Here is a 13,711-nt window from a genome sequence, read left to right as displayed (position 1 = left end):
ATTGATTAATTGTGTTTGTGTTGTTATTTTATCTATGACATCTCGTTATTAACAAATGAAAACAGAAACTATGCCATCTCGTCTGGTTTGAGAATTCTTAAGATGCGTCTTACACCTTCTTTTGTCACTAAGATTGCCAGATTTGGTATTAGTATTATTCTCACTAAACTATGCCACAGTCTAATAAATCATACTTACCACAAACTTTGATTAAGTGAAGTTGCACAAACCTTAATCCAACTTTACTAAACCAGAGTTACCAATCATTCTCTAATCCTCATTTTCATATAAACATTTCTCATTACTTTTTTTTGTATGGTTGAGGATTTTTAAAACCATATTAACTCAAGACTAACAACAAAAGTAGTCGATCTTAATGCTCTTCGTACTATAATTATTTAATTCAATTTAATTCTCACCCACTATGTAATCGGTGCCGTATCTGCGAACAGTTAACTTAAATTCCCATTAAAAGATCAGCCAAGTTACAACTTTTGGTGATTGGCTAAAACACTCAACAACAAAACACAAAGATCTAAGTCATGGAGGAAGAACTTAAGAGCTTGATCAAGGTATTGGTTATTGCAATCATGTCCATATCTTATTGTTACTATTTACCACCCAAAATCAAATCTGGTATTCCTCGATTCCTCTCTGTTTTACCCATCGTTGCTTTGTTTCTTGTTCTTCCTCTGTTTTACTCCTCTGTTCATTTATCTTTCATCACAGCATTTTCCCTCACATGGCTCACAAATTTCAAACTCATTCTCTTTTCCTTTGATAAAGGTCCTCTAATCCCAATTCCTAAAAATCTCCTATGGTTCCTCTTCTTTACTTGCTTCCCAATCAAAGCCCAACAAAACCCTAAACCTAACACTCATTTGCCCAAATTAGTTTTCGCCATTAAAGTTGCTATATTTGGTGTGCTACTACATTTGTATGGTTACAAACAAAGTATGCCTCCCATTCTGCTGATGGGTCTCTATTTTGTACATCTATATCTAGAGATTGAGATTATTTTTACGTTACTCAAAGTTTTTATCTCTATATCTCTCGGGTGTGAGCTCGAGCCACAGTCAAACAAACCATACTTAGCCACATCTTTACAAGACTTCTGGGGTCGTAGGTGGAATATTATGGTTCCGGCTATCCTCCGGCCAGCCGTTTACACACCAATGCGGCGAGTTTCTGAACGCCGGATGAGCTCTAGTTGGGCTTTGTTTCCGGGGATATTGGCAACGTTCATCGTCTCCGGTTTGGTTCACGACTTGCTCTTCTTCTATTTAACTCGTGAGATGCCTACAGGGAAAGTTACGCTGTTCTTCGTGTTACAAGGCGTTTGCATTGCGGCGGAATTGGCTGTGAAAAAGAAGACAACGGTGATGCAGCGGTGGAGGTTGAGTCCCACGGTTTCACGGATACTCACGGTAGGGTTTGTATTTGTGACTGGTTTTTGGTTGATGACACCTCAGCTTACAAGAAGTGGCGTTATGGAGAAATACACCAATGAAGCTTTGTATTGTGTTGATTTCGTTAAGCATAAGTTACTTTGGCTTGTTGGGGATATTTACAACTAGTCTTAATTAAACACAAGTTAATCGTTAAAATAAACACAATTTAATCGTTGTTTAGTCTTTTAAGAGTGTTTACAATCAGCGTTTTGGTTTGTTTTAATTTGATTTTTAAAAAGAAAATAAAATCATTGGAATTTTGTTATAAATCGGGTTGGTATGTTTTATAATTATGTGATGTAAACATCAGTGGTCAAATAATATATATCTTATTTATTTGATTAAATAATATTATATCTTATATAATATAAGAAGGTTTTTCTCAACTTCTTCTAATAACATGACACATGTCTTCTTATATAGCTGACATATGTTCTCATTCTCAATTTAGTTCAAAACTATGGGTTAAAGAAACTTACATAGATCCATTTCAATTCCCTAGCCAACAAGACATAAACTCATTTTAATTTTAATTCAAAACTATGGAGCAAACAAACCAAAGAAACAAAAAAAAATAGGTCTTTTTCCTAGCCAAAATAACTAATTAAAAAGGTTAAATATATTTTCTTTCTTCTCCACGCCTCTCTGCTTCTACGAACTTGGCATCATTTCGAAGCATCAACTACATAATCTGAAAAAGTATTAAGGTTTTATTTATGGTTGGTTGTCCCTCATTTCTCACATCATCATCAATTCTATCACCTGCTTTATTCCTCTTTGATGATCTAATTGGTTAAAAATCACATTATTTATTATATAGAAATAGAAGTACTAAGATTTATCTTCCTCTACCAAATCTTTAATTATTTTTTTTTTTAATTTAGTATTATTTCATAGCAAGAATCTCTAAAGTTTACTTTTGTTAAAGAAAAAATAATATATTTTACAAAATATATTTATTGTATTTTGTTTTTACAATTTATAAAATTTTCACTTATTTTTTTTTATCGCAACAGGAACTTTATTACTTAACTATTTTTATCGGTTTCACATGTCAATATTTACTATATATTAAACTATAATAAAGTAGAGTTGTGAGAAATTGTCATTTGGCACCTCTCTATTTTTTTAAACATGTGTCATTTTTTCAATTTTAATGAAATAAAAAGACACATTATTGTTAATCTAAAACTAAATTGTCTACACACATGTGTCAGTTTCTATAGATTTACATTTACTTCTCTCAATCAGTGTTCAAGAAAGCGCTAGGTGGTATCTGGGCGGTGATCCAGCGCCTAGCGCCTAGAACGCTTAGTCGGGGCCTAGACGGTTTTTAGGCGGTTTAGGCGTTTACAACATAAAATATTAAATATATAAAATTATACAAATATATATGTTATAAAAATAAAAAAATATAAATTATAAACAAAAGTAAAAAAATACATGTATTTAAATTATATTAACAACATATAAATGTTTATAATTACATATATAGATATAAAACATAATAATTTAATATATGTAATTTAAAAATCAAAAATAAATATTAAAATACAATTTATGTAATTTTAAGCGGTTTAGGCGGTCATCTAGGCGTCTGCTGAGCGCCTAGCGCCTAGGCGGCCGCCTAGACCGCTTTCTTGAACACTGCTCTCAATCAATTACCTTTATGACATTATGGGTGGACGTTTTCTTTTGTTCAAACTGTTCATGTTGCAATAATGCATATGACCAAATTAATTACAATTAATATGTTTTATAACTGTATATTGCTATGAATGTGATTATTCAGAATAACGTGTCAATGAAATTCCTTACAAACTTCAAACAATGTTTAGCTATATATCTTTCTTTTCCCATCATTTCCCATGGTATTTTTTCTTAATATTATTTCTTATGAAGTTTTTTATAAAAACATGATGTCTTGCAGTATGATGATTAACATATTAATTTCTCTAGGACTATTTGAAAAAATTGTTCACAAAGCCATGTCAATGTTTTTTTTTTTGGTATCAGAGTCTTGTCAATATTTATTAGCATCTTTCAAAGGATTATGTTTTATTATAGTCATGAATTAAAGTTTTTGCATTGTTTTGTAATGTGATTTTTTAACTTTCAAACTATAGTTGGAAGTCTTAAGTGATGAAGATGAGTCTAATGCTTGACTCCTAAAGCACAATCTCTTTGGCTTTGAACATTCACACATAATATTATAGTTATAAGTCCCTTAGATTTCTCCTCTTAAGTCCTCAGATCTTCAACTACAATATATTTCTAAGTTTATGTTTTGTAAATTTGCTTTCTTTTTCATTTTTAAAAGTTCTTTATTCCCATAACCAAAAAAAAAAATTTACTGTGCATATTGATAAAAAGATTGAGCCTAATTTTACCGTGTAATGCATATATAAATGGTCAAAAGATCACATATTTCTTTATGCCTCTTTGGAATCACTTCCCAAAATTTACAACATCCTTTTGCATTACACGGAAAAACATTACAGAGACCTATTGTAAAATATTTAATATATATATACACATATTGTAACCTCAATACTTTCATCAAAGACATATGTCAATCATTAAAAGTGGTCTAAATTATAGTAGATTAACCTGTACAAAAGCAAAAGTACTTTTATATCACATTGGTATTGTTTGAGTTGCCAATCATACCTCATGTCTATTTTCCTGTAATCCTTACTCCATCTGTCATTATGCCGAGAAAAGTTTAAACAATTTCTAATGGTTATCTATATTTTTATATTTTACATTTAGGGTATAATTTTGAAGAGATATGGTTTAGTATTTAGAGTATAAGATTGAAAGCATGATGCTATTTTAGTATTTTTAAAATTTAGAAATGATTTGCTAAATTTAAAACCAAAACTTATTTTTATGCAATATGTGAAAATTGTCTTTCTTTTAACACACTTCATAATTATAAACTTATAAATTTATGTATTTAAATTCTTTTCAAGGCATATATAAATAATATCATGAACATTTCATGTATAATTTAATAAAATTTGATTTTATATATAAAATATTTGATTTTATAAACCACGTGGGTAACTTTCTAGTAGAAAATATTAGCATATACAAACGACATAGAGGAAACAATGGATCGCCATAACATAACAACTTTCTCAACCTGCTGGAAAGCTTCACCAAACCATGGTGTAACGCAACTTGAGGAGTTTCTTCAGATAATACACGTTTTGCTTCAGCATTTTGTACAGTTCCGAACTTCGGATACACATCACTACGAAACCAAACTAACTTCTTGTTATAAACATAAAATTTGCACGTACGCGTTACGTTACTTACGTAGAATTTGCACGTTTTACGAGGACGTGTACATGGTCAATTCCGATGTACTGCAGGAACCGATGATGTTGCGAAGTACCAAAAAAAATTGATCTGAATATCAAAAACCATAACGATTTGACAGTCCTCAGTGTCTTGCAAAGCCGGGGGATGCAGAGAGGCTTGTCTACGATATGGGGCAAAAAGCAAGCTAATTCTCTACCAAAGATCACTACAATCTTAGAAGTCTTGAGTGCCTGCCATCTGTGTATGTTTAAAGACTTAACACCATGCATAATTGCTTATGATTCCATATTCCCATATATGTATGAGAATTTTGAGAAAAAAGTATAGGGCCATTATGCTATTATCAGCGAGAGAAATACAACCTACGTTGTTTTCACAAGAAGAGAACAATTTGTTGAAAACCTCTGTGATGATGGTACTTAGATCGATTACGCCTTTTCGAATCAAGATGTAGGTTTTCACAAGAAGAGAACGCTATGGTTCATCGATCTTAAGTCTGCAACCTTTACTGGTGGTACCTGAGCAGATTGGACTCACTGATCTTAGTAGATACCCAAGTATATCTACCCCACTTTTGGTACCTACTCCCACATCTGCAGTATTTGCACGAACCGGTTTACGGTACAACTTCTCAGCAATGACTTTCTTACAAAATTCTCAGCAATGTCTTCTTTTTTAACTCTTTTCTCCATAATTTCTTTTAGTATATAAAACCAAAGTACAATGAGAGTTTACAAATCTTCCATAGGTTCTACTAACACAAAATCTAATCCTGTGAACTCGTTTAAGTAGGACAAAACTCAGAAAGAGTAATCCTAGCCATAGGAAAAGACGAGTGGGCTCGCAAACTTCGCACTGCGTTACGTCTGTCTGTATTTCTTTTCCGGTTTCAGTTAAAAAACAAATCTGAACAATAATCATCGTGATCAATCACAAGATTATATCTTCTTGAACACTAACATTAAGTGTCTTATTCTGAAGAACAATGCTTCCTATGACTGCAACTTCGTCTTCCACGGTTACAGCCTCACCTACAGATACAAATTAATCATAAAAAAAAAAAAAAATAGCGAAATGATTTGAAGAACAAAAAAGCTTTAAGAAAATACAATGAAGTTACCAAGAATAGTAATCCCAAGCCTCTCACTGTAATCTCCACTAGCCTGAACTCTCGACCATCTACCTATGGATGATTTCCATCCGATGATTGAGTTTATAACAACAGCATTGTCCTGCATTTAACCAGATCAGAACATTAAACAACAAATCTTTTGTATTCATAACAAGAACAACATTGCAAGCACCGATTCAAATTACCTTGATTTCAACATCGTCTAAGATTATGCAGTTAATAAGCCTTACACCAGGTCCAACACGAACATTTGCTGAGATCGACACATTTGGACCAATCTTGATCCAAGAAATTTAAGTTGGTCATTTGCAAACTAAATAAGAAGTTTAGTTATAATTCATGAGAAACTTACCTTTGCGGTTGGATGCAGTTTTACGGATGGGTGAATATAAACATCACCAATGATCATCGGTTTCCTGTTAGTACCATCTCCTGAAGCTAAAAGATGAGGCGATGTTTGGCGGAATTGGGAAAGATATAGAGACGAGCATTTCAAAGATTTCCTATTTAAAGCAATTTAATTAGCACAAGGAGTAATCCAAGAACGTCTGCAACAATTATTTACAACCAACTTACCCTGGAGTCTTTATCTGTTCCCAGAAATCCTTATTCTCATATGTGTATAGTTGTTTCTTTCCAGCAAGAGGTGACAATATATCTTGATCTAATCTCACAAAATCCGCAGGAACAGACCTTGTAGCGGATTGGTAGTTGCTAGCTGCCAAATTTAAGGTGATTAGACAATGAATATCTGAGAGAGGCTTATAATGAATACTCACATGTGTCTCTTATTTGGCTATATACTTCTTCAATGGCTTTGAAGATATCTGAGGTAAACACATAGACACCACAGTTTATCAAGTCACTGACCTGCATTGAGTAGATAACAAGGAAATTTTATAAGGTACACAAGATTCAGAGCAAGTGAAGGAAATAAGAAAACAGGATAGTTTTGGAGATAATTACGAAAGTCTCGGGCTTCTCTGTATAATGCAGGAGCTCTTTAGTATCCGGATCAGCTATCAATTCTCCAAATTGGCTGGCTGCTTCTGCAGAAACCTGAAGCGAAAAAAGCGATATTCAAGAATGTATGATCTTTATGTTTGTTTCCTTAGTAAAATCTAAAACAACCAATCAGGACAACCAACCTTGATTACTAGCATAGTTCCAATACCACCATATCTTCGATGTGCATCTACAAAAAGTAGTGAAGTTACATCAAATTATAAAAAAATGGAAACAATGGAGGAGATTTGAGATTTAAAAGTGAGATTACCGAGTATGCCCTGAAGAGGGAAAGAACAGCACACATCACAGTTCAGGAGGAAAACATGCGACTGTTCAAGATGGGAGAATAAAAATTAGTAGATGAATCAAGAAAAAAATGACTGAGTGAAGCAGGAACTAAAATTGAGAATGTATCATGAGAGTTCAAACCGGTTTTTCTTCCATAATTCTATCACGAAAGTAATAAAGAGCACCGGCTGAGCCATGGGGTCTATCTTCTTTTAAGTATCTACATAACAAGAGCATGCATGAGCAGAGAAGGTTTTACATTAGACACCAAAAACACAAGTGCTATAACTTACCGCACTGGAATTTTCAGCTCGTTAGATATCGAAGAGACATACAAAGCGAATTCTCTTTCGTCGTAAAATCCAATCAGAAAGATCTGAGCCAGATTTGATATCTGTCCATGTCAAATAAACAAAATCTGATATGAGCAATCAAAATTCCAAAAGTTGAGGACTTTCCCAAGTATTATTTCAGTCTTAACCCATTATTCTGGCTAGCTTGAGATACTAATGTAACAAGATAAAGTTCATAGCTTGGAAACTAAAAATCATACAAGAACAATCCTTTTTCCAACGTTGTAGATCTTGTTTTTCTAAAATTCCAGTAACAAAGTAAGAGTACTAGATTGGAAAAAACTCAGGTTGTATGTAACAAACAATCCATGCCATGCCATAAGAGTACTAATATGGAACAAACTCAGGTTAAAACAAAACAAGCCATGCCACAGAAATCAACATTTCAAAGTTGAGAACTTTCCCATGTTTCTAGCATCCTTAAAGTAATTATACAAGGAAAAACTCAAAACTGGAATCATACAATACCACATTGACAATACATCATACTGCGATTTCAAAATTTCTAAGAACAAAACAGATTGAGGTGCAACACAAGGACGCATTCATGTAACTGAGCTTAACAATATACTTAAGAGCTAGTCACAATTCCAAGATTCTAACTCTATGAACCCTTTTACTTAATCATCTAAATGATAAGAACAAACGCAAGATTCATGGATCAAATAGTAAAAAAAAAAAAAAACAAACCTTTTTACAAGCAGAGATAGGATGATGAATCATGGGTTGACCAGCCAAAGGAATCAATGGTTTCGGTGTATTGAACGATAAAGGACGAAATCGAGTTCCTAAATCGAAACCACATTAACAAAAACCAAAATCAAAATCACATTTTTTTTTTTTTTCTTTTCTTTTCTTTTTAAAATAATATAGATCCACAAAAGAAAAAAAAGATGTTACCTTTGGTCGGACCACCAACCATGATCACGGCGACGACTTTCTCGTCCGACATGGTGGTCGATTCAAAACCCTAGATTCACGATGATCTGGTCTTTTTGTTTATAAAAGGTGGGTATCTTTTCAAGTCTCGAATATTCTAAGGTTTTTGAATTTAAGTAGAAGAAACAGAGCAATGAGAGCTTGGAGCCTCCTAAAAAAAATAAAAATATTGATTCTGGTAGTCAAAATCAATAAGTCCCGTCTTTAATTATCGAGACTGTTTCCTTAAAAACCCTAACCGGGAATCATGGGGTGATTTACAAAATCAGAATCAGCCAAACCCGGTTTAACCGGTACAACCTAAACTAAAAAGGATGAATTACAGTCGGCTCTACCCTCAATCCGGTGACGACAGCGAGGAGATACAACCCAACCATCACCACCGCCGAAGTCAAGAACGCCTAGTGAAGTGAATTGAGTTTCTGATTTTTATCTTCTTAGTCAGTGAATTACAACACGGTGAAGTCTCTGGGTCTGGGCAAGAAGGAATTAGGCTTTTAGGAAGTTTTGAAGTGAAAAAAAAAAAAGATGGAAGCTTTGGGTTCATCTGATTGCAATTTAGAGATTTTGGAAACTCTCTCAGACGATGCAATTCAGGAGATTACTGAAAGCTACGATGGTTTTTTCACCACTGTGGAGTCTCTCATTGCCGGCACAGGAGTTGAAGATGAGTTTTTGTCTCATGTGTATTGTCTCTGCAAGTACGGGCTTGATTCTCTTGTTCGTGACCACTTCCTCAGATCACTCGAGGTATATTATTATTAGCTTGTTCCTACTTAGGTAACTGATCTGTTTGGGAAGTATGTTTGTTCTCTTATTTGGTGGTTTCTGCGGGGACATTTTTTTCTTGTTTCAGCAAGCTTTTGAGAAGGGAGGTGCATCGAGTTTTTGGCATCATTTTGATGCTTATAGTGAGAAGAAACTTACTGTAAGAAGATACATACATATACACGCTTCGTTGATGCTTTGTTTGCTATTCACTTCTAGTTTTGACTAAAAATGGATACTTTTGGGGCAGAATTATGGAGAGGAGATTCAGGTTGTGTTATGCAAGGCTTTGGAAGAAATTTCTATTGAGAAGCAGTATCATGAGAAGTGTCTGTCCATATTGGTTCATGCTTTGCAGTCGTTTAAACAACAGTCATCAGAGGATAGACAGAACTCAGATACAGAAAGAGTTCATCTTTTTTTGAGATTCCAGTCAATGTTGTCTTCTACTCTAATGACAACTCTTCCACAACATTTTCCTGGTATGTCCATCTTTGATAGCTTGTTCTTTGTTGATTTTGTATTTTAGTTTGATTTACACAACCAATGAGTCAGTAGTGTGTTCCTTCGTAACTATCAATGTTATTTTCTGATTTCATTGCTTGGAAGTTTGTTTTATATGTTTGCCACTTGTTCAATCATTACTCTCATATTGTTCCTCTCTTTATTATGTTCTTAGAAATACTCCACTGGTATTTTAAGGAAAGGCTGGAGGAGTTAAGTGCAATCGTGGATGGAGATAGTATTGAAGAACGAGAGGATGATTGCATGGATTTGGACGAGAAGTTGAGATATAAAAATGGAGAAATGGATGTTGATGAAGGCTATGCCCAAGGAAAACGTTTGGGACATGACAAGTTGGTAAAGAACATTGGGAAGGTGGTCCGTGACCTTAGAAGCATTGGCTTTACATCTATGGCTGAAAATGCTTATGCTTCTGCCATCTTTTTGCTTCTTAAGGTATGTTTATGCATCAGAGACTTTATCTCCCTCACTAAGAGTTATAACATGGTATAGGTAGTGACTATACATACGAATAACTTGTACTCTGTTTGGCAATGTTATACGGCAGGCGAAAGTCCATGATCTGGCTGGTGATGATTACAGGACGTCTGTTTTGGAATCAATCAAAGAATGGATTCAGGTAGGTTTTGCTGGTGAGATTCTCACTGCACCATCAGATTAGTTTGGTAATTTTGAGATACCTGATCTTTTAATGTCTCTTTTCAGACTGTCCCTCTACAGTTCCTTAATGCACTTCTTTCTTATCTTGGTGATTCTGTAAGTTATGGTACCGCATCTTCTGACCTCACGTCCCCTCTGGCTTGTTGCCCATCTCCTAGCTTTTCCAGAGTGGTGACTCCTTCCGAAGGAATTGTTAGGTGGAAACTACGGCTAGAGTATTTTGCGTATGAGACACTGCAAGATTTAAGGATAGCCAAATTATTTGAGATCATTGTTGATTATCCTGAGAGGTATTTTTACTTTTTTTTCTCCCCACATATCTCACTCGAGACTCAATTCAAATATTGCAACAAGTCGAATTATCTTGCATCTCTGATGGATTTTTTGGTGCTGCAACAGTTCTCCTTCCATTGAAGACTTAAAACAGTGTCTTGAATATACTGGACAACATTCTAAGCTAGTTGAATCTTTTATTTCTTCGCTGAAATATCGTTTGCTCACTGCTGGTGCATCAACCAATGATATATTGCATCAGTATGTATCGACTATTAAAGCCCTTCGAGCAATAGACCCAGCTGGTGTATTTCTGGAAGCAGTGGGTGAACCAATTAGAGACTATTTACGGGGGAGGAAAGACACCATTAAATGTATTGTTACTATGCTTACTGATGGAAGTGGAGGGAATGCTAATGGTTCCGGTAATCCTGGGGATAGTCTTCTTGAAGAATTAATGAGGGATGAAGAAAACCAAGAGGATACCGGTTTTGACGATGATTTTCACACTGATGATAAGCAAGCCTGGATCAATGCTTCCCGGTATCCTTCCTGTTGTATATATTCTTGATTATAATCGCATTGGATTTATTTGTCTGACACCTTTTAATGTGCTTTGTCCTCTCAGGTGGGAACCGGACCCTGTCGAGGCTGATCCTTTAAAAGGTAGCCTCAGTCAGAGGAAGGTAGACATACTTGGAATGCTTGTTGATATAATAGGATCAAAAGAGCAATTAGTAAATGAATATCGTGTTATGCTTGCGGAAAAGCTTCTTAACAAGACTGATTATGACATCGACACTGAGATACGCACTGTGGAACTTCTCAAGGCAAGCTCCATTTTAACACTCTTAAGTTCGACTTTACCAAACTATTGGATTCTTTCTATAGTGTTGAATCTAACTTTACCTTCTCTGATTATGCCAATAGATACATTTTGGAGAAGCCAGTATGCAAAGATGCGAGATAATGCTGAACGACTTAATTGATTCTAAGAGAGTGAACACCAACATTAAAAAGGCATCCCAAACAGGTTGTTATATTTCTGAATTGTTTACTCGTGCAAGGTGGATACTTGTCTGATTCTATTACTTAGTATATGTGTCCATTGCTTCTGTTTAGGCACCGAGTTAAGAGAGAGTGAGCTATTTGTTGATACTCTTACCTCGACAATACTTTCAACAAACTTCTGGCCACCAATTCAGGTATTCATATATTCTTCCCTCTGATTTTTCATCCATCATGTCATACACACATGAGGCGTATAGATTATTGTGATAGCTTCCATTTACTGAATTAAAAGTGGAATTTCAGGATGAACCTCTAGAGCTACCAGGACCTATTGACAAGCTTCTATCAGATTATGCCAATCGGTATCATGAAATCAAGACCCCTCGTAAACTACTTTGGAAGAAAAATCTTGGCACTGTCAAGGTACATCTAGCATAAACACTTAAGTGAACGATTCATGTTTTGGATTATTGGATAAATCAGATACCTCTCTGAAATGGCTTTGATGGATTCAGTTGGAGTTGCAATTTGAAGACAGAACTATGCAGTTCACGGTCTCCCCCACACATGCAGCCATTATAATGCAATTTCAAGAAAAGAAAAGGTTAAATTACAAGAATCGATCAATACAGATATAACCTCTTCAAAATGTTTAATTGAAATCACGTAATTTTTTCAGTTGGACCTCTAAAGATCTTGCTGCAGTCATTGGGGTACCCGTTGATGTATTAACCCGAAGAGTAAACTTTTGGATAAGCAAGGTATATAATGTAATTGTAGTCTCTTGCTTTAAACCACTCGTGTAGAAAAAAAGCTTATTTGCAACTTTCCTGCACTTAGGGAGTTCTGAGAGAATCTACAGGAGTAGACTCAACTTCCAACGTGTTAACACTTGTTGAATCCATAACTGATTCCGGAAAGAACGAAGGCGAGGAGCTTCTAACAGGCGATGAAGAGAGTGAAACATCGATTGCCTCTGTGGAAGATCAACTTCGCAAAGAAATGACCATATACGAGGTATGTAAAATTCTTAGGAAACCTCTTCATTCTCCAGAAATATTATAAATCCTAAACAAATTATCAACCATGTTTCAGAAATTCATCATGGGAATGCTCACAAACTTTGGTACCATGGCATTAGAACGAATCCATAACACTCTTAAGGTACAATCTGATATATCAACCTAACTGATCCTACAACATTGTTGTCTTGATCATTGATCATTGCTCTGTTTTTTTTTTTTTTCTTCCTTGTAGATGTTTTGTGTGGCTGACCCTTCTTATGACAAGTCACTGCAACAGCTTCAGAGCTTTCTTTCTGGTTTGGTTTCCGAAGAGAAACTAGAGTTTAGAGATGGAATGTATTTGTTAAAAAAGTAGAAGAAACCTTTTCATGTGTTTGACTAGAACTAGTTTTGTCTTTTGTATCAAGATCCTTGTCTTCTTGCTTTCACATTGTCCTTAAAGAAATTGTGCTCCAAGTGATATACTGTTACCACTTTCCAAATTGATTAACGGAAATGAAACTTTTTCTACTCTTCTGGACGTGTAAACGATACCTTATGGTCTTATGGGTTATCTCTGTCTATATAATAAAGAAGATATCAACAATGAGTGAGGACCTAAGCTCGTAATAATCTCAAAAGCTGAGAACTTGAGAAACCTGAAGTCCCCTAGGAGATCTTGTTACTACCAGAGCCGCCGGTTAAAAATAACCGTAAGAAAAAGGCTACCAAGGCACATAATGGCATGTTAGGGCTGTGTCCATGTCGTGTGAGAGAAGAGAGAAAAGCTCGCCTTAATCATTCCTCTTGACAAACACAAATTTTTCTTTCACCATTCCTCCTTCTCGACATTCTCTTTCTCTTTGGCCGAGACATGTCGGATGAATTTTTCAAACGTCCATTGAGGCCGATTTTAGGTCAAGAACCAGGTTATAACACTGTCGGTTGACACCAACAATTTATGGTCAG

General features: G+C 35.0%; 2 protein-coding genes and 1 pseudogene across 3 annotated transcripts; 2 read left to right on the top strand and 1 right to left on the bottom strand.

Annotated features, from left to right (window-relative positions):
- The first annotated feature begins 488 nt into the window (after nucleotides 1-488).
- LOC104747141 (putative long-chain-alcohol O-fatty-acyltransferase 5 pseudogene) lies at nucleotides 489-1,797 on the top strand (annotated as a pseudogene). The gene has a single exon (XR_015581395.1). The product of XR_015581395.1 is annotated as a putative long-chain-alcohol O-fatty-acyltransferase 5 pseudogene (transcript).
- A 3,773-nt stretch (nucleotides 1,798-5,570) lies between these two features.
- LOC104747142 (uncharacterized) lies at nucleotides 5,571-8,701 on the bottom strand. The gene is made up of 13 exons (XM_010468718.3): nucleotides 8,463-8,701; nucleotides 8,253-8,350; nucleotides 7,503-7,603; nucleotides 7,351-7,429; nucleotides 7,190-7,250; nucleotides 7,062-7,108; nucleotides 6,880-6,972; nucleotides 6,693-6,783; nucleotides 6,490-6,631; nucleotides 6,266-6,416; nucleotides 6,099-6,191; nucleotides 5,902-6,013; nucleotides 5,571-5,812 (listed from the first exon to the last, which is right to left on the bottom strand). The coding sequence occupies exons 1-13, from the start codon at nucleotides 8,512-8,514 to the stop codon at nucleotides 5,712-5,714; spliced, it is 1,221 nt and encodes a 406-aa protein (XP_010467020.1). The 5' UTR covers nucleotides 8,515-8,701; the 3' UTR covers nucleotides 5,571-5,711.
- Nucleotides 8,702-8,720: 19 nt separating this feature from the next.
- Nucleotides 8,721-13,276, top strand: LOC104747143 (anaphase-promoting complex subunit 2). The gene is made up of 16 exons (XM_010468719.3): nucleotides 8,721-9,251; nucleotides 9,358-9,429; nucleotides 9,520-9,751; nucleotides 9,949-10,229; nucleotides 10,342-10,413; nucleotides 10,500-10,744; nucleotides 10,854-11,270; nucleotides 11,356-11,557; nucleotides 11,658-11,760; nucleotides 11,850-11,932; nucleotides 12,042-12,161; nucleotides 12,254-12,342; nucleotides 12,418-12,499; nucleotides 12,579-12,755; nucleotides 12,834-12,902; nucleotides 12,996-13,276. The coding sequence occupies exons 1-16, from the start codon at nucleotides 9,030-9,032 to the stop codon at nucleotides 13,116-13,118; spliced, it is 2,589 nt and encodes an 862-aa protein (XP_010467021.1). The 5' UTR covers nucleotides 8,721-9,029; the 3' UTR covers nucleotides 13,119-13,276.
- Nucleotides 13,277-13,711: the final 435 nt, after the last annotated feature.

This window comes from Camelina sativa, chromosome 15 (assembly GCF_030686135.1).
Source record: "Camelina sativa cultivar CO46 ecotype springtype chromosome 15, ASM3068613v1".
In the NCBI taxonomy this organism is placed as follows: domain Eukaryota; kingdom Viridiplantae; phylum Streptophyta; class Magnoliopsida; order Brassicales; family Brassicaceae; genus Camelina; species Camelina sativa.
Note: the sequence above shows the minus strand (reverse complement) of the source record. Positions and strands in the feature narration are given on the sequence as shown.

Excerpts from the sequence above, each read along its gene's own strand:
- LOC104747142 (XM_010468718.3), bottom strand. The coding sequence starts at position 8,514 with ATGTCGGACGAGAAAGTCGTCGCCGTGATCATGGTTGGTGGTCCGACC. Across the intron at positions 7,430-7,502 it reads GAGCTGAAAATTCCAGTGCG|ATACTTAAAAGAAGATAGAC; the intron begins GTAAGTTATAGC and ends CTTGTTATGTAG. Across the intron at positions 7,109-7,189 it reads CCCTCTTCAGGGCATACTCG|ATGCACATCGAAGATATGGT; the intron begins GTAATCTCACTT and ends TACTTTTTGTAG.
- LOC104747143 (XM_010468719.3), top strand. The coding sequence starts at position 9,030 with ATGGAAGCTTTGGGTTCATCTGATTGCAATTTAGAGATTTTGGAAACT. Across the intron at positions 12,343-12,417 it reads CAATTTCAAGAAAAGAAAAG|TTGGACCTCTAAAGATCTTG; the intron begins GTTAAATTACAA and ends TAATTTTTTCAG. Across the intron at positions 12,756-12,833 it reads AAGAAATGACCATATACGAG|AAATTCATCATGGGAATGCT; the intron begins GTATGTAAAATT and ends ACCATGTTTCAG.